This window comes from Sitophilus oryzae, unplaced genomic scaffold (assembly GCF_002938485.1).
Source record: "Sitophilus oryzae breed Bouriz unplaced genomic scaffold, Soryzae_2.0 scaffold_380_pilon_pilon, whole genome shotgun sequence".
In the NCBI taxonomy this organism is placed as follows: Eukaryota; Metazoa; Arthropoda; class Insecta; order Coleoptera; family Curculionidae; genus Sitophilus; species Sitophilus oryzae.
The window spans coordinates 632650-653665 of NW_022146952.1; the positions used below are offsets into that span (position 1 = coordinate 632650).

The following is a 21016-nucleotide window of genomic DNA, read 5'->3' on the forward strand; positions in this document are numbered from 1 at the left end:
TAAAGTATTGTAAAACACAGCAATAAATGAAAATGGTACCTCGGCAAGAAGTTTTTTGCATGGCTATGTTTAGAAAAATTTCTAAATGGAAAAACAGAAACGTAGTTTCATGTAACTGGTTTCAGCTATTCTGAAGTTAAAAAACAGAAAATGATGCATTTCCACAAAAAAAAATTTGACATACTATTCGCTCCCAAATACTAAATAAATAAATATTTCTTACATAACTGATTTCAAATAAATGAAAGTAACCCTGATTTTAGCTACTCTAAAGTTGAAAAACACGAAAAAGATGGGTTTCCGCAGACATTTTTTATGACATACTATTCGAAAAGACTTCCAAATACTAAATAAACAAATATTTCTTACATAACTGATTTCAAGTAAACCAAAGGAGCCCGAATTCAGCTATTCTAAAGTTGCAAAACTCAAAAAGGATGCCTTTCCGCAGAAATTTTTTTATGACGTACTATTCGAAAAGACTTCCAAATACAATATAAACAAATATTTCTTAAGATAACTGATTTCAAGTAAACGAAACTTCAGCCAATATTTTGGCCCCCAAATAAATTAAAAAAGTATTTAGAGGGCACCGGTGTTGTCCCGAATCTTTAATAGAGAATATATCTCTCTTTCTCTATTGCATCCTTGGAATTGATGTCAACTCCTACTGTGAGAACCTGATCAAGGCCCCCTTCGCCAACTCGATGTCCTTACATTGGAGTTTTGGAAAAGCTACTGATACGTCCCTGTTTGCCTCCCAGTGTTGGACGGCTTTCCATCCTCACTTTTTCTCTCCTAGCCGGAGCAGAGGTGAACCCTTGCGCCAGGCTGTTTCTTGGTACTTTTACTCTCCCCTGTTTCGAGGAGTGTTTTCGCTTTTGCTTCTTCTGCAGCAAATCCTTCATAGAACAATACAAAGTACAGCAGTCCTCCGTACTGAGATCTCCGGCCTGGTTGACTCAGGCAGGGTTGAGGAGCCTGGTATAAGAGCATATTATTTTTTCCTCTAATGACATTCGGAAATATACATTTTGTAACATTGAGCATATTTCATGTTGGTTAGATAATTTTGTGGTCAATTGCCACTCATTCATTGTTATTAAATTTGAAAAAATATAAAAAATGTCTATACCTATGTGACGGATTCATCTCTCCAAAAAGTCCTATATGGGTATTTCGTTACTAAAGTTTCCGTTTGGATTAACGCAGAAGTGTTTACAAAAAATAACTATTTTATTTTGTAGATTTTCTTGGAGTGGCGAAATACGCATATAGTATTTTTTGGAGAGTTGAAAAAATATGTATAAAGATAAATTGAAGACACATACTTTTGTGTACGCTACTGATCCGAAGCTTTTAATCACGGATTGTAACTCATTTATTTTAACGACCGAACTATTCATTTCAATCCGCCCCAATCTCATTGTTGGCATCACGCAATTCAAAATGTACTCTCTTCATCCGTAACTAATTCCATTAGTGAATAGTGCTTGTACGCAACAGCTAAAAGACCATATATTTTATTATTTCTGTAAATCCATTGCTTTTGGGCCATCTGTCCTTACTATTATAGGACAACACAACCCATAGATATTTGAGAGAAGTAATAAATGAGAAAAGCGTCTATTCAATTTAACAATCTGAACTTAAAAAAATAAGATTAATTTAAAGTATTTTTTTATCAAAAAGCTACTACTCGGTAGACGCATTCTTCCAGGAGTCGAAATTCTAGTCTTATTTCTCTAAGAGTCCTGATTCATTCATCACTGACTCATCAACGCCCAGACCAAACCCTTGACCCTAGAAAGCTGAAATTTTGCACAGGGGTTCCTTTTATGATGTTTACGTGAGATAAGAAAGGATTTTTTAAAATTCATCCCCTAAGAGGGTAAAAAGGGGGGTGGAATATTACAATATTTTTTATTTAAAAAACGGGCAAGTTTTCGAAAAAACGCTTAATCACGTATATTTCATTTTGTTTTTTACATATTTTAAGATTTTTAAAAATGTATACAGGGTGATTCGAAAAATCTGGTCATTGATTAATCACGATCCTGCTTAAAGCGCTTGACGTAAAAAGCTGATTTTTGGAAAACGGATTGACTTTAGGGTGTAGAGGTTAGATAAGAAGGGATTTTTCAAAACTCGAATTCTAAGGGGGTGAAACCACCTCTCAAATATTAGAATATTTTTTATTTAAAAACCGGTGAGTTTTTCGGAAAAACTGTTAAACACGTATATTTTATTTTGTTGTTTTACATATTTTAAGATTTCTAAAAATGTATACAGACTGTGGGATGTAGAGGTTCGATAAGGAGGGGTTTCTAGAATCTCAAATTCCAAGAGGATCAAAACGCTCCTCAAATATTACAATATTTGTTATTTAAAAAACGGTTAGTCGGGAAAGTTCGGGAAACCTGGACACGCATAATTTATTTTATTTTTTACATATTTTTAATTTTTTTAAAAAATCATACAGAGTGTTCCAAAAAGTTGGTTAATTGATTATCCACGATCCTGCTTAAACTGCTTGACGTAAAAAGTTTATATTTGGCAAACGAATTTTTCGAAAGTCAAATTCCAACGAGATGAAACTACCCCTCAAATATTACCAAGTTATATAATAATATCGCCATATTGTTTTTTTCTCGTGCTGACATAAATGTGAGAAAATTTTATTCAGTTTATATGTTAATGGAAATTCTTGCTATGCTTTATTACCACCATTACAAATGATTAATTCGACGCGAACGAAGTCGCGGGTACACACTAGTATACTAATATTTTTCTAACTGGAATAATTGTTTTTTGTTGGTGTATAAGTGCATTTATTTTATTTATTGTTTCATATTTGTATTTGTTTAGTTTATATGTCGTAAAATTGATATTGTTTTCTATATACCTATAAATGTAATTATTTTCTCGACGATCCTATAATTTAAGTACTGTTGTATTTATATTGAATGGAGCTAATAAATCTAATGTAATCTAATAATACGTACATATTATTTAGGGTATTTGTTATTTTATTTATCTATTATATCGATATTATATTATTATATAAATAAATCACGCCTTGTTTTCGACACATTTTGTCTCTTGTGTCAAAAAGATTTATGGTTGGCATAAAATGGCTATTCGTCAATAAAAAACATCGTTTTCTTCCTAATTTCCAGAAAAAAAAGTATTACCTTATACAGCCAAAAAGACCGAAAATAAATTGAATCAATGTAAAAAAGGTTTTTATATTACCAACGGCGGAAAAATTCTTATGATTCTGAAATCTCAAGGAAATATTTCTTTATAAAAGGTTATTTTTAAACGTCAAGATTAATAGGTTCATAATTTTGAGATATGTTTGTATTATAGTAGAGAAAAATAAAGACATTTTATAGGATGTTAATAAATATATGTATAAAAAAATTGTGTGTGCACTATGTGCGCATATTTTGAAGTGAAACTTTTTACTAACAGCTGAAACAAAGAAAGTTGTGTTGAAAGACGTTGTTAGAAAAGTGTGATTTGAAATGTTAAAAAAGTAATAAATTAAAAGTTTATAAATAACTTGATTCACTTTCACAAAATTTGTATTAAAATGACTGTCTGTCCGTCTGAGGACTCCATTGGGGTACCTCTATCCACGTGCCAAGTTTAGTTCCAATCGACCTATAATTAAGAAAAATCCTGATGATTACATCCTGATGATGCATCCATTTAGATGCATCGGCTCGAAACGTCGAAGGCGTAATCCTGTAGCCCGTCCACAATTATGCCGAAATCGACCCACATTTTTCTTCAATATCAAATCCTTGGTCCCACCCTGATGAAGATATAACCGAAACGTTGTATCCAACTTTGCAGGGTGGAACCGTGTCCACCGTCGCTCACATACGTCGATACCTACATATCACATAGCCTAACCACCAAGTTTGGTCACGATCGGACTACATTAACTTTTGACGTTTCCTACGTCAAAACTAACTGTCACAGTGACATATGTCGAACACGGTCAACTTGGCCTTGGTCCAATCTATCGACATACCAAATTTCATTTAAATCGTACGATTTTTTCATCATTGATGATGGGGTTTTATAGTGTACGAAACGTCGTCAAAATATTATGACAATCATTTCTTTTACAGTCCATGTTTCAATGCTCTAGCTCACATAGGGCATAGGGCCCAAGTTACGACGCTCCAAAAACCCATCTCAACTTATCCATTGGCTTACCGCTTTTTCGATCGTTATCACTTTTCGTTACCACTAGATCGTGTGTCACGGCCTTGAATTTTTACTCCAAGCGCGCGTAAAGAAGTTGTAGTTCAAAAATCACGGTAAATTTTAATGTAATGCATTTGGTTATCGAATAATGAAAGAAATTCAAAAGTAAATAAATTATCCTCATATTTTCTAATAGTATTATGACAGAACATTGAACGGTTTTTAATGATATGCTAATATTTAAAGGAGCGATTCTTGGACCTATTCTAAGAAAAAAACTTCATATGAATGTATGTCCTAAACATCTTAATTTATGAGATACAGAGTGGTCAATCTAAAAAAACCTTTTTTTCGTAATAACTCTGATTTTATAGCTATCTTTATGAAACTTGATACACATCTTCTATGCACCATATACCTTTTTTGATGCGCAAAAAATTATTGTATTTATTTCAACCAGTGCCGTCCATGCGGGTTTTACATTGAATACTTTTGAAGAAAAAATTGGTACACCACTAATTTCTCTTACATTAAAAATTATTTATAAAATCTCCATTCATTTCTAAAAAATTTTTATCTCTTAATTTTTTTCATCCGCTGCATAGTTTTTGCTTAAAAAAATTATGTCAGTTTACTTCAGTGTCAAATTGCTGAAAATCTGATACGGTGACTGTTGCGTGGTAGTAATATCTGCGTCGGCTGAAAGGAAATTAAGAAATAAAACTTTTTTTTGTTTATCAAAATATGCATTTTGATGCATGGAAGACGTGTATCAAAAAAAACATCAGAGATATTTTGAAAAAAAAAATAGAAAATTTTACCACCCTATACGTATCTGAAAAGTTAAGATGATTAGGACATACATTTATATGAAGTTTTTTTTCTTATAACAGGCCCAAGAATCACCCCCTCAAAATATTAGCATGTCATTAAGGAACATTTGCATAAAATTAAAAATGATTAAATATTCATGAATTAATCATAATAACTTCCTGTTTAATAGCACGAGTATTAGATGTTGTATTAATTAAGAGTTGCACTCTTCTATCTTTTTAATTCTCACCTAATTTAAAAACCAAGACTCAGTAAAATTAAAGTGGTCTCTTGTATAAGTTAAAGCAGATCAAACACACTCCTTCTACTTACATACGACTTCCATTCGAGCCTCGCTCTGTGCCGAAGCAAAAGATGGCGCCTCCGCTGACACTTCACATCGAAAAAGTCCGCTACTCTTCCAGTTGACGGGATGGAGCACCACTTTCCTGTTGTCTGACTTGCTCATCTGCAATTAAAAAAAAGTAGTGTCTAAGTGGAGGACTTTACTCGAATCGAGGGTAGGAGACTTGTGAATTGCGCAATTTAAGCTAATTATGCGCGATTTTTACACAACATAATATGAAAACATAGCCTTCGCAAGTAAGTTACTATTTCAGACTGTAGAATGTAATAGCTCTTATTTGTTGTTATATTTTGTCTTGATAATATATAAAATATATTGTCGAAAATACATTTGATATTATATAGCATTCTGTTTATTCCTTTTTCTGATATTATATTTAATGGTATTGTTACGTATTCCGTGGGTTCACTAATTTAAACTCACGAAGGAATACTTAACAAATGTATTTTCTTATTATTTACACACAATTTATACTGATTACAACACAAATTTACCTATTTAAAAACCCTTCACCAATTTGTCAACATTCGCTATACAAGAACTAACCGTATTTCAAAACAAAAACTAAACTGCTGAGCGCGGTTGCGGTTATATACATCCTAACAGCTGCTTCTCAAACGTTCGAAAATTATCTGATTGGGAATTACACAAATCGCTTTTCTTCTACATGACTCGTTCCCCGACAGATGTCGCCATGTACACCTTGACAATATCATATCATTTAAGTACCATTTATGATATTCCTAAATACTTTTTAGCATAAATAGAGATTTTTGTTTATTTAAAACTCTTTGCTTGTTTGTATGAAGGTCCTGAAACTACTCCAATGGCGAAACTTTAAGTCTGTGGCCAAATCAAACTGTAAACGAATACGGTTTGTTGACATTCTGCTAATATAGGTTGTATATGCATCAATATAAATCAATATGTATGGTTTGTCCGCCGTTTATATATGTCAGTATTGAACAAAATACTGGTCAATATGCTTAGCAACATGTTGATTAACAAACACACGCAACAGGAAACTTGATGACCATAACTTCATTCGCAACATGATGCCGAACATTTTTCCCAGTGAGCGGTCTCATTGTAATCAATAGCGAGATACAGGGTGGTCCGAACTGTATTCTGGAAACTTCGGCAGCATATTCTGCAGATAAAAATAAGTAAAAAAGTTCGTATAAATGTATGTCTTAAAATGCTTAGTTTCAGAGATACAGGGTGTAGAAACTTCATTTTTATTTCGATTTTTTCCAAATAATTTCTAAAGTAACGTCAACATTTGTATGAAAATTGGCGTCTAGGAGTTTTTTGACATGAAAAATTTTATTTTGATGTCAATATGACTCCTACTGATAGAGGGCGCCACCTACATGTGTTTTAACTGTTTTGAAGCGTAAGAACTTTTGTCCGTGTCTGTATAAAACTACCGAGGAAAAAAATATACATCTCTATAACTTTTTACGTAAAAAATATCTCTTTGTAAAAATCGCCATGAGCAACCGTTCTCAAGATATTTAGAATGGAAATAGTCAATACATGTCATTATTGACGAACAATAAACACGTTGAGTAAATAGTTATTTCACTGAAATAATAAATTTGGTAAATTTTTATTTTTTCAACTTAATCATAAATTTTTCTGCAAAAAAATGATGATAAAACAGTTTCTGTTGAACTTTTGACACAAAAACTTCAAATTTATGATCACAGTCGAATAACTATTTAGTCATGTTTAATTTATGTCAATGATGACAGGTATTGATAATTTCGATTCCAAATATTTCAAAAACCAACACTCGTAGCGATTTTTACCAAGAGACATTTTTTACGTAGAAAACGTCGTAAATGTATATTTTTTTACTCAATAGTTTTATACAGGTACGGACGAAAAGTTATTACTCTTCAAACCAGTTAAAAAATATGTACGTGGCGCCCTCTACTAGTAAGAGTCAGATTGACATCAAAATCAAATTTATCATGTCAAAAAACTCCCAGGTACCAATTTTCATCCAAATATTGACGTTACTGCAGAAATTATTTGGAAAAAATCGAAATAAAAATGAAATTTTACAGCCTGTATCTCTGAAACTAAGCATTTTAGGACATACATTTATACGAACTTTTTTACTTATTTTTATCTGCAGAATATGCTGCCGAAGTTTCCGGAATACAATTCGGACCACGCTGTATAGTACACACTGAACCTAATTATCCCAAATTAAAAACGTTTATACACTTCAGTTCTAGCCGTTGACCGGTTAACAACGTCGTGCGCGAGTTATTCTAAGTAAAGTAATATGCGTATTATTGATACAGCATCGATAAACAAAAACTAAAACAATGCCGCCCGCCGGCAATACGGGCGAGGATGATTCAAGTGAGGACAGTGAGATGTGTAAAACATGCAATAAATCAATAAGTGATAATGAATTATCAATATTCTGCGAAGGCCAATGTAGATCATGGTATCATACAACGTGTCTGAACATAACTAAAAAGCAACTAAATCAAATGGAAGCTATAAAAAATTTAATTACATGGTCCAACCTGTAAAAATAATTTGGAAAGGATGTGGGATGACTATACAACAAGTAAGAAAATTTTAAAAAAACTAAATGAAATAGAAGGGAAACTAGAAACTAAACCACAAAAAATTTTGTCATACGCTGATGCCCTGACCAATAGCGCTATTAAAACTGAAGAAAATAAGAATATTTGTCATGAAAGAACATTGGTAATTAAACCAAAAAATCACAAACAAAAGAAGCTAAATTCAAGAATTAAAACAAAAAATAAATCCCGCCAGCTGCCAGCGCGCCTATCAAATATTATAACTAATAACTACACAAAAAGTGGTTGTGTCATAATAAAAAGCGACAGTGCAGAAAACCTTGAAAAATTAAAAACACATGTTCAAAGTAAGCTAGATACAAAGTATAACATTGAGATGAAAGACCAATTCAAACCACAAATAAAAATAACTGGGCTACTTAAAGAATATAAAGAGAGTGAAGAATTACAACAAGACCTAAAATTATTGAACAGTAAAATTTTAAACGAAAACGATAAAATAAAAATAACTTTTACAAGACAATCGAAAAAATCCAAAAAGTGGACAGTTTTTGCTGAAACAGCTGGACACACATACAACAAATTAGTCAACACAAGATTGGATCTGGGGTGGAGTAGCTGCCAAGTCCATGAAAACCTAAAAATAATTCGCTGCTTCAGATGTGGAGTGTTCGGGCATAAATCCGCTAATTGTCGTGAAGATCAAAAGTGTACATATTGTGCGGGTCCACATGACCGATTAAAGTGTGATAAGAAGGTTAAGAAATGTGTAAATTGTTTTTATGTGCACGGTAAATTCAATGCTGATCAACCGTTTGATCATGACAGCGAAGATGAAAGACACTGCCCTATTCTAGCCAAGAAGTGTCGGCTTGCTAGGGAGAAGATTAATTTTAATGCTAAACTAGAATAGTAATTTTAGAAATATAAGGTATAAATTGTTATTTTTAATTTTGAATTATGAATTCAACTGAATCCGACATACTAGAGAAAATATCAGGCAGTGCAATTATCCCCGTAATAATTAATCCTAACAATCTTGATCAAAACAATAGCACAAGTAATAAACTTCTTAGTTTAATACATTTAAACATACGTAGTATAAGGCAAAATTTTGACAATCTTTTAACATTTCTGGAAGCCTATAAAATCAATTACTGCGATATAATTGTACTAAGCGAATGTTGGATGATTGATAACTCTAATCAGTTCTGTTTGCCGGGATATACTAGCTACTATGATTCTGGAAATTTTAATAAAAACGATGGAGTGTTCATATTTATTAGATCAAAGATTAATGAAACTATTAATAGTACAAAACTTCCCAAATCTCAAGTTACTATAACAAAAATTAAATTTACATTGAATAATACGCTTTTTTCAGTTATCTCATTGTATCGTCCGCCTTCATCTGATGTTAACCTTTTCTTAACCGATTTAAATGATTACTTTAGTTCTAATCTAGAAGATCAAATAGTAATTTTTGTAGGAGATATAAATATAAATATAGATAGTATTTCTGACATAGCAACGGAGTACAACGCTATACTGGGTCATTACGGTTTTCAGTCGTATATAAACGGCACAACCAGAGATGACTCATATACACAGAGCTGCCTAGATCACATATTTCTTAAAAATAAAATAAAACATCAGAATACAAGTTTTAAGTCATACATTTTTCAATCGCCAATAACGGATCATTTTCCGATAATGTTGAGTTTATTTCAAGATTTTCCGAACAAAGTTCAATGTAACAATAATGTAAGTAGCACAAGTAATAATTTCATAATTAATTACAATAAACTAGATAACCTACTTAACAGCGAAAATTGGAATTTGGTGCTGCAAGACAATAATCCTGAGTCGGCAGTTGCGACTTTTGTAAACACTTTGCAGCAATATATTGAACGTTCAAAAATTTTGGAATATTATAAATATGGTAGTAAGAAAATAAAACCGTGGATAACTCAGGGTATTATATCATCAATTAAGACAAGGGATCTTTTAAAAAAACAATTTATGAAAGATAAAAATCCTGATACAGAACAAAGATATAAAACTCATAGAAATTTGTTAAAAAAAATCATTAGTAAAACAAAAAACGATTTTTACAGAAATAAAATTAATGATAATAAACAAGACTTCAAGAAAATTTATCAAATAATTAAAGAGGCAACTAATGACTCAGTTCATGATGAAAATTGTAGTAACCACATTGTTTCAGAAAATGGCAATGTAATTAATGATAACAAAGACTTGGCAAACTATATCAATAATTATTTTATAAATGTTGGTCAAAAAATGGCTGATAAGTTTGGGAAAACCACAACTTTTCCTGTTCTAAAGTTTCATAATACAAATTCAATATATCTGACACCTGTAACTGAAAATGAAATTATTCAGTATATTGCCCAATTAAAAAATAATAGTTCTTCTGGATCCGACGGTATTTCAGTTAAACTAGTAAAGAGAATAAACCACTATATTTTAAAGCCATTAACACATATTATTAATACTATTTTCCAAAGCGGCAATGTTCCAATATATTTTAAAGTTTCCATAGTAATTCCTATATACAAGTCGGGAGATAAATGTAATGTTACTAACTATCGACCCATCAGTTTAATAAATAATTTTAGCAAAATTTTAGAAAAGGCACTAAAAACCCGATTGTTGGCTTTTCTTGAAAAAAATGACATTATATCAAATAATCAATACGGTTTTATAAAAGGAGCTAGTACTGCAGATGCAATATGGAAACTGATCTCCGAAGTGTCACATAGTCTTAACAATAATGAGAAGGCTATCGCAATTTTTCTGGATTTGGCAAAAGCATTTGATACGGTCTCCCACCACATTCTCCTGGGAATCCTATTTAAGTATGGTATAAGGGGCCTAACTTTGCAACTATTTAAATCATACCTACAAGACAGAAAACAAATGGTCAAAATAAATAATCAGTTCAGTGACCCCAATACAGTAAGAATAGGTATTCCTCAGGGAACAGTGTTGGGTCCTATCTTATTTATAATATATATGAATTCCCTTCTTAAGGAGGTAAGTGTCGATGGGACTCTCTTGTCTTATGCCGATGACACGGTTTTGATTGTCAATGGTAATTCCTGGGAAGAGGCTAAAGAAATAGCAGAAAATAACTTCAGTAAGGTTTGCAATTGGCTGAACAATCTTCAACTTTCTATTAATGTCGAAAAAACAAAGTTTGTAGCATTTTCATTGACCGAAAAAAACAGACCCGAATTTGACACTATTAATACAAATCAAAACTCAAAACGAATACAAGGAGTCAGCGAAGTAAAATACCTAGGAGTTATTATTGACAAGCATCTGAGATGGGATAGACACGTGTATAAAGTTGCAAAATCAGTTAGAATTTTGATTTATAAGTTTTATCTATTGAGAGAATTTATGAACAAATCTCTGATGATCCTAATATATAGATCATTTGTTGAGTCTATTCTGAGATATGGCATTCTCGTGTGGGGAAATGCATCCAAAAGAGTTTTAAGGCCTTTGAACATCCTACAAAATTATATATTAAAGGTAATATTTAGAAAACCGAAGTTATTTCACACTGAGTGGCTATATTCGGAGACTGTCCCCAATCTTCGACATATATACATCTTAAATGTCGTTAGATTCATGCAATTAGGCACCAAAAAGAAAACAATACATCATAATTATAGCACTAGAGCTAATACAAAAAAACACCTTATGCTCCCGGAAAACAGAACTGCGATGAGTCTAAACTCAGTAAATAATATGGGTCCAAAATTGTATAATTGTATTCCTCTGGAGATACGCAGAATAAGTAACATACATAAATTAATCTACAATGTAGAGAATATGTTTATAAAAATTACAAAACAGTCTTTCAACACATTTTTGAGTAGAAACACAATGTATGCCTGTCATATTTTTAGTTATATTTTTCGATTTATAAACCTTATGTTATTTACCTTTCCTTTATTTACGCTATTTTTTATTCTAGTTATTAAGTAAATTATAGCTAGATTCATTTTTATTGGTTATTAAGTTTAATTAACCAAATCTTTACTTAGATGTAAGACAATTAAATATATTAATTTTATATTCTAGGAAAAAGCTAAACAATGAGACGCACACAGGTTTCACATAGAAACCTAGGTGTCTCAATATTTATTTAAAATTCAATATCTGTATAATGGTAGTAATAGTGAGTTAAAATATCAAAAATATTAAATAGTAATAAGTTATTTAAAACAAAAATTAAAAAAAAACAGGTAAAATCAATACACCACATCTTTTTTAAATAAATATTACATTATATAAACACATTATTTACACTGACCTACAATTAAAAAAAAATATTGCAGTGATCGTCAAATTCCGATGGTGTAAATTTTCTAAGCAAATTACGTAAGGCTATTTTTGTAAATATTTATATTGATATCTATTATGAATTCACGTACTTGTATGAATTATATTACTGATTAGGTAACTAGGTTACTACTATTTATATTTTATTATAATTTGTAAAACTATGTACCACTCTAGAAATAAAGACTTTTACTTTTACTTTTTTTTACGAAGTTTAGCGATTGAGACGTGAAATATTTAGTAAATATTATTATAATCTCAGTTACCACTGAGATTGTGGCACAAGGATTCATGCAATTTTCTTAGAATGAACTGAATTTCTTTAGGTCAATTTCCTAGTAGGGGAATTCAATAATTGGTTGTTTAAAAATATTACTATTATTGTGAATAAAGATAGTTTCTATAGAAAACTTTAGCCTGTGAGCATTGAATATTGTATTCATTTGAATAAACATTGTTTGAAATCCCAGATTTTCTAGAGAAAGTTTCGCATCTGCGTATTTTAATTATTAAAAATAAATAAACACAACACGACAGAGGAACATATAAATTTTATATCAAAAATAACAATAAATAATTGTTAACCAAGCAAGGTTGATTTTATAAAACGCACAAAGCAATTTTACTAGAGATAAGCAAAACTGCGAGTCTCCAGTCGCAATAGAAACTGCGATTGCTATTTTTAAATGGTTGTGACTGTAACGTGCGATTGCGATTTTAATATTTAAATATTGACTAGTTATACAGGATGTCTCAATTCCATTATAAAAAAGAGCATAAATCACTTTTCTACAATTCTCGAAGTACATTTTATAACTTCTTTTATAACTACGTTAGCATCCTCAGAAAAAGGTTTTTAATACTGTCTCCCTATTAAACAATAATTGATGCATAAACGGCTTACTGTTATTTCAACTCAATTAATAATCTAATTTTACTATAAAGAACTAATTTTTCAGTTATCACAAGATAGCTTAGAATCCCCTATTATTATTCCCGGTGAAAATAATAGGGTGAAAATAACTCAAAATTAACTCTCCGACTGGGAAAACGAATTTCCAAGATTCCACGAACGTAACGACCATTATCTAACGAAATTATATCAAAGCTAGCAGAAATAAAAATTTTCGTGGCGTTGTTATAACTATAAGTTCCCGACATAGAACAAAGCAGCATATCTTAGAAGAATTATTAAAATGCGAGACACGATCTCAGAATTGCTGTCTGTATTTTGCTGTTCGGCTCATAATAATTTACTCTGATCGACTAAATGTGACTCGAAAGACGAGCGAAATCGATTTTGCTCGCAGCGTTATCAAATTGTGACTTCCAAAGAAATGTTTTACCAGCCTCGACAGTTACTGCAGTAGATAAAATTATGCTGACGTTTTTTTCTGTTTTGCCTCGAGTGAATCGACTCTTGAATAATTGATTTTTCCCTATGTTACGTCAAAGCGCCACTACACTCCAACTTGCAATTTTTCTTCTTCTGTTTCTGGTCTAATTCTTTTTGCTTAACTAAACTTGCAAAAATAAACCTTTGTAAGAAAATTTAATTCAATAGTTTAATAATATAAAATTAAAAACGAATTACTATTATTAGTAATTTTATTAGTAAAAGTAATAATTACTTAATTATTAGTAAAATAAATTTCTTTTTCAATAATAAAAGAATTTTTACAGGCTTAACGTAAATTTCCCTATTTTTTTTAGCATTTTCAGAGGTTTGCTATTATGAGTAATATATCTAATGAACTGTAGACCTATAATTCATAAGCTGATCTACAGAGTCTGGCAATAGTGCGTCGGGCATCTGTAACTTCTAGAATTAAAAACTTGGGAATTTTGATTAAGTGCAAACCTAAAGTATATACTAGGATGTATTTCAGGAAAATATTTTAACTTCTATAGGGTGGCTAAATAAAGTGTAAAATATTTTTCCTTGAATACATCATCGTACGTACTTTAGGTTTACACTTAAACAAAATTTCCAAGTTTTTTATTCTAGGAGCTACAGATGCCCGATGCACTATTGCCGGACCCTGTATTTAAATGTAAGTCAAACGTTGACCTGGAACGTTATCTAATAGAGGGCGCTGAGTCGAATAATTCGACAAAATAGGGTTTCAATACGTCCGGATTTACCCGAACATGTCCGAATTTTTAAAGTGTCCGGGCGGTCCGGCCCGTATTTGAAAAAGCATCCGGGAAGCCTAACCTCAAAAACCGTTGCGGCTTTTACATTATATTTCTCCGGAGTTTGTCCAGATTTATGAGTTCACTTATCCGGAATTTCCAAAAGCCTTTATAGAAACCCTTTTCTTTTTCATAAAGCTTAAAAAACTTTTTCATAGAGCCAAAAAAGGTGAAAACATATTCGATTTATTCAGCATTATTGGGCCCATCGATCTTGGTGTTATCTCGGTCTCGGAATATTTATATCATAAGTTAATACGATTTAAAGTTGTACAAAGAAAGTTTTTAATGCATTTATGTAGAATTGTTTGATAAGTAAACGTTAAAATTATATTCTGCTGAAAGTGTGAGGTTTAATTTAATATATATGTGGATGTGCGCGGTGTTTCCGTAAGATATGTTGGATCACTATCAAAATATTTATGCGCTATAACTGTTGAGGAAAACGATTGAAAATATTATTTAGAGTTTAATTTTTATTTTAGAGAAATTTAAGAATGTCAACTTATAACTTACAGAATGTGGATAACGTAGCAGGTGGCAACATTGTCCCGAAGAACTATAAAATAATTATATTTAGAATATTTTCCGGAAAATGCCAAGAAAACTATAAAATTAAACATTTTTTTTGCAAAAAAATCTCATAGGCGTGTTTCTGCGGTCGTCTATTTCTTACACCCTGTATATGTAATAGTAATGGTTTTCCTGTTTAAAATGTGGAAAAGTTTTTAATAATGATATTATAAACTTTCTTTAAACAACTTTGACCCGACGAACTCATAAAAAAATATATATAAATACATTAAAAATATTCTGAGAACGACTTTCGATATTCCAACGAGAAGAGTCCGAAGACACTGAATAAATTAAAAAAATATTAGATTTGTCACACTTAATAGTTAACGTTTGACCTTTGAACATACCGGCTAATGTAAATCACCTGATCTGTTGAGCTGATGAAGTTATACAACTCATTTGAGATTTTACTGAAAACAGTAAACCTTTGACAAAACTAATAAATAGGCAAATGTATGATAAACCTGTAAATCCCTTTATTATTCAAGAAGAAATACCAATTATTTTGGTGTTTATTCAGAAAAATAAGAGAGTGAGAGGGTGTCGAAAAATAATTCTAAATAACTCAGATGGCATACGAAAGTATTTTGTGCCAAATACACGTGGGTACTTTGTAGAGCTGTCAAGAATCGAAGTAAAATGAGTTTGTTAAATGATCTGCTATCTATCGGAGTTCCGTTTTCTAATATTAGGTTAGTGTTTTACTTTTAATCTGAATTTTCCAAGTTGTTTTTAAATCTTTCAATGTGTCAAGTCGAGTTGTCAACACTGTGCGTCGAACAAGCCGAGATCCTTGCTTGAACAGCCGAATTGCTTGGTATTTGCTGCTGATTATCGTTTCTCTCAACAGTTATAAAGTATAAATATTTTGATAGTGCTTACTCTTAACAGTATTTTATATCCGACATATCTTACGCAAACATGTGCACATCCATATATCTATTAAACTGGACATCACATATTATAACATTTAGCAGAATAGTTACATCCTGTACATTAGGTTTAGTACACATAAAAATGTACTTGTACTGTAATTATTGTAACCTTATAAATATGACTCAAACTGTACATTAGTTTGAGTCCAATGTAGATCTTAGAGCTGTTAACTTCGGTTTTTATTAAATAAAACATTTTTTAAAAACAACTTGTCTCGAGTTTCTCATTTAACTGGCGCAGTCGGTAGGATATTCCGGAACGCGGAGTGTTAAATAGTACCGATTTAAGGTGAATATTCGCGCGTTCGCTTCCAAGTGTTAATCCGGAATACTTCCTGGGACCTGAAGAAAATAGTACCGATCTTAGGTATCTTCAGGGTTCCAACGTTACTTGGTCACGAGAGGCAAGAAAGAAGAAGACACTGAAGACTTCGTTGGCTCCACAAAACAGTAGGTCTTCAAGGGAATATTGGGGATCTTCTGTCTGGCTGTCTGGAAGGACAAACATCGCCGTCCAACAGTACGTCTGGTGAGGACAAACATCGCCAACCCAGACATAGTTAAGAAGAAACCGTAGGTTAAAAAGAAACAACAAACAAAGAAAAAAGAAACCCACAGCAGGAATGTCTACAAGCATCACCCTGTAAGTAGAAGATTTAGTTTAGAAGTTTTAGGAGTTTTTTGAATTTTTGAAGATTTTGTGAAGTTTTGTGCTAAACGAAATTTCGTGACTTTTCGTGATTTTCGCGAAGCTGCTTGATAAAAAATTAAAAAATACGCCTTTCGGAACTAATCAAGTTAGAGAGTTTGTGACAGTAAATTTAGCTTTAAGATAATCTCTCTTTAAATTTTGTCACTTTAATTTAATTTTTAAGGATACATATCGTTTTTTCTCTCTTCTAAGTGTATTTCGAAAGAAAGCAAGATTGACGAAATAATAAACGATATTATCAATAATTTAACCGATCTTTCTATTGATAATAATATTGCAAATCAGATAATAATGCCAGAAATAAATTACAATTTATTACGTTTTCAGTCAGATAATATTCCTAAATTTGACGGGAATCCAAAATTATTACAAAGATATTTAAATTATGTGAAAATTTAATAAAAGCTTTTCAAGATGTAGCAAATCCCAACGCACAAATTAACATATGTCTCACAGACACTGTCTTAGGAAAATTAACTAATTAACTGGTAGAGCAGCTGATCTTATTGTCTCTCGCTCAGAACTAAAAACATGGACTGATATTAAAAATACATTAATAAATTGTTGTGCTGATCAAAGATCAATTGATTGCTTAATACAAGATTTAATTAATTTAAAACCATTCAAAAATGAATCTCCTATAAATTTTGGAATGCGTATCCAAGATTCACGCAGTTTGTTATTTTCAAAATTAAATGTAAGAAATGAACTTGCAACTGAAAAATTAATGAGAATTCGACATTATGAAGAATTTGCTTTCAAAACTTTTATAAATGGATTGCCTTATAATCTTCAATTAATCGTAAGATTAAAAAATCCAGATTGTCTAGAAAAAGCCATGTCTTTCGTTCAAGAAGAAGAAAATTTCCTATATTTTAAAAATCGCTCGTATAATAATACACATACACAACAATCATTACCTCAAACGATACCACAACATAATTTTAAATCGAATATTCCTATTTTTAAACCTAATTATCAACCAATGTATAGTCAATTTAATAATAATGATCACCAAAATTATTCTAATTATGGTATAAGGGATAGATTACCGGGTACACAAACTTTTATGCCAAGGCAAAATCAATTTAATAATCAACCAAGTACATCTAATCAATTTCAAAGAAATTTGCCAAATAATAATCAACAATTTGGAAGACCTAATTTTGGACAAAGATAAAATTCAAACACTTTTAGACAAAATAAACCAAGTTCGTCTAATAGTAGACTAAACAGAGTTGAACCAATGGACACGAGTTCAGGAAACACTGTTTTACACCAAAATATTATAACACGTTCAGATACAGAACAAGCTAACACACAAAATAACACTCAAAATACAAATAATGATTTTGAAAACACTAATAATGACTTTGAATATAATAACAGTAATGAATGTTCTTATAATTATCCAAATATGACTAATTTTAATGATCAATTTTATGATGAACAATATAATCAATATGACTTAGAAAATTTTAATCAAGAAGTTTTAGAATCTCCTGAAGATCAAAATTTTCAGATGATTTCGACTACACAACCATTGATATAGCATATCTAAATAATTATTCTATTGAATTACCTTTTATTATTTTACCTGAGTTAAATGCAAAATTTTTAATTGACACAGGTAGTACAAAAAGTTTTCTTAAATCCAGAAATTGCTTATAATTATTTTCAAGATTTTATTAAAGAAGAAATTTTTCAAGTTCAAACTGCACATGCTGTTTCTTTTCATAATGAAGTTGCTATTTTACCTATATTTCCAAGTTTTAATTCACCTGGTATAAATAAATTTTATTTATTTAATTTTTCAAATAAATTTGACGGTCTCATAGGACTAGACCTCTTAATGCAATTAAATGCTAACTTAGATTTTAATTCTCTCTCTTTAAAAACGCCTAATACGCAAATTCCAATTGAATATCAGACTAAAATGAATAAACCTATTACAAATAATAATATACAGAGTTGTACTCATGTAATTTCTCCTAGAAGTACACAAAAAATTAAAATACCTGTAAAATTAAATAATGGATATGGAATTTTAAAATATCAAAAAGCAAATGAATTTGAAATACCTGAATGTCTTGTAAAAATAGAAAATAACTTTGCGTTTACTACTATTTTAAATAATTCTTCAAATTTTGTAAACGTATCTTTTATTGAACCTTTTGACATTGAACCAGTAAACATAAATGAATTAAATTTTATTAATTCTGACAATAATATTGAACAAGTAAATAAAAATCAAGATAATTTATTAAAATCTAATTTAAAAAATTTAAGACTTGATCATTGTAATTCTGAAGAAAAACAAGCTATCAGAAAATTATGTTTAGAATTTCGAGATATTTTTCATCATGAAGATATACCTTTATCTTTTACTAATGCCATTAAACATGACATAAAATTAAAAAATGAAACACCTCTTTATACTAAAAGTTATAGATATCCAGAAGTACATAAAAATGAAGTAAAAAGTCAAATTAATAAATTACTTTCTCAAAATATTATAAGACCTTCAAATTCACCTTGGTCTTCACCAATTTGGATAGTACCTAAAAAACTAGACGCATCAAATAAACAAAAATGGCGTATGGTCATTGATTATCGTAAATTAAATGAACAAACTATTGATGATAAATTTCCTTTACCAAATATAACTGAAATTCTAGATAAACTAGGCAAAGCTAATTATTTTACAACATTAGATCTTGCTAATGGTTTTCACCAAATTGAAATAAATTCTGATGATATTTCTAAAACTGCCTTTAGCACAGATACAGGACATTTTGATTTTTTAAGAATGCCCTTTGGTTTAAAAAATGCTCCAGCAACATTTCAAAGAGTAATGAATAACATTTTAAGAGGTTTACAAAATGAAATTTGTTTTGTTTACTTAGATGATATAATTATTTTCAGTACTAGTTTACAAGAGCATATCGAAAAGTTAAAACAAATATTTTCAAGATTAAGAACTTATCATTTTAAAATACAATTAGATAAATCTGAATTCTTAAGAAAAGAAATTCAATATTTAGGACATATAGTTTCTCAAGAAGGTATTAAACCTAACCCTAATAAAATAAATGCTGTTAAAAAATTTCCAATACCTAAAAGCCAAAAAGAAATTAAATCATTTCTTGGTTTAGTAGGCTATTATCGTAGATTTATTAAAGATTTTGCAAAAATTACAAAACCCTTAACTAAATGTTTAAAGAAAAATGCTAAAATAATTCATTCTAAAGAATTTGTTGATTCTTTTGAACACTGTAAATCTTTATTAATAAATTCACCAATTTTACAATATCCTGATTTTAATAAACCTTTTATTTTAACTACTGACGCAAACAATTATGCTTTAGGCGCAATTCTTTCTCAAGGAACTGTTTCTAATGATAAACCGATAGCTTTTGCTTCGAGAACTATAAACGAATCTGAAACTAAATATTCAACAATAGAAAAAGAACTTTTAGCTATTGTTTGGGCATGTAAATATTTTCGTCCTTATATTTTTGGAAGAAAATTTTATATTTATACAGATCATAGACCATTAACTTGGCTTTTCAATTTAAAAGAACCTAATTCAAAATTAGTTTGATGGCGATTACGTTTAGAAGAATTTGATTATCAGATAATTTATAAAAAAGGAACTAAAAATTCAAATGCTGACGCACTGTCTAGAATACAACTTAATATGTATGAAAATGAATCAATGATAAAAAATCCAGGCGACTCAGATTTCAACGTCGTAGATTACATGAAAAATTTAGCTGACAATTTATCGCTAGATGAACAAGGTTCTAGTTCAAAAATAAATGTTATCTCTGACGTACAAGTTAAACCTCCAGATTCTGATGCAACTGCACACTCTAATGCAAATGACAATGATAATACAACAATGACTATTATTGATGAAATTATAAACAATAAGTCTATTCAATACATTGTGTCAAAGTCACCTCACCAAACAATAAAAGTAAAGTTCGAAATGCTCTTTAAAAATAATGTTAATTACGTCACTGTGCCTAACAATGAACAAATAATAAAACAATTTCTTAAAGAATATTTAATAGCTGATACAACTTCTCAAATTATATATTATATAAATGATTGTATCACTTGTCAAACAAAAAAATATAGTCGATTAAAATCTTACATTCCTTTAGTCAAGACTGACACACCCTGTAAGCCATTTCAAGTTATACACCTAGACACTTTTATATTTGAAAAACAA

The 21016-nt window shown here is 30.4% G+C and overlaps 1 protein-coding gene across 1 annotated transcript in view; it reads right to left on the reverse strand.

Annotated features, from left to right (window-relative positions):
- Nucleotides 1–21016, reverse strand: part of LOC115885309 — a 258464-nt gene that overhangs the window by 187645 nt on the left and 49803 nt on the right. Inside the window, exon 3 of the mRNA XM_030904181.1 lies at nucleotides 5371–5506. Within this exon, the coding sequence (XP_030760041.1) occupies nucleotides 5371–5506 (136 nt within the window). The remainder of the gene's footprint in view (nucleotides 1–5370; nucleotides 5507–21016) is intronic.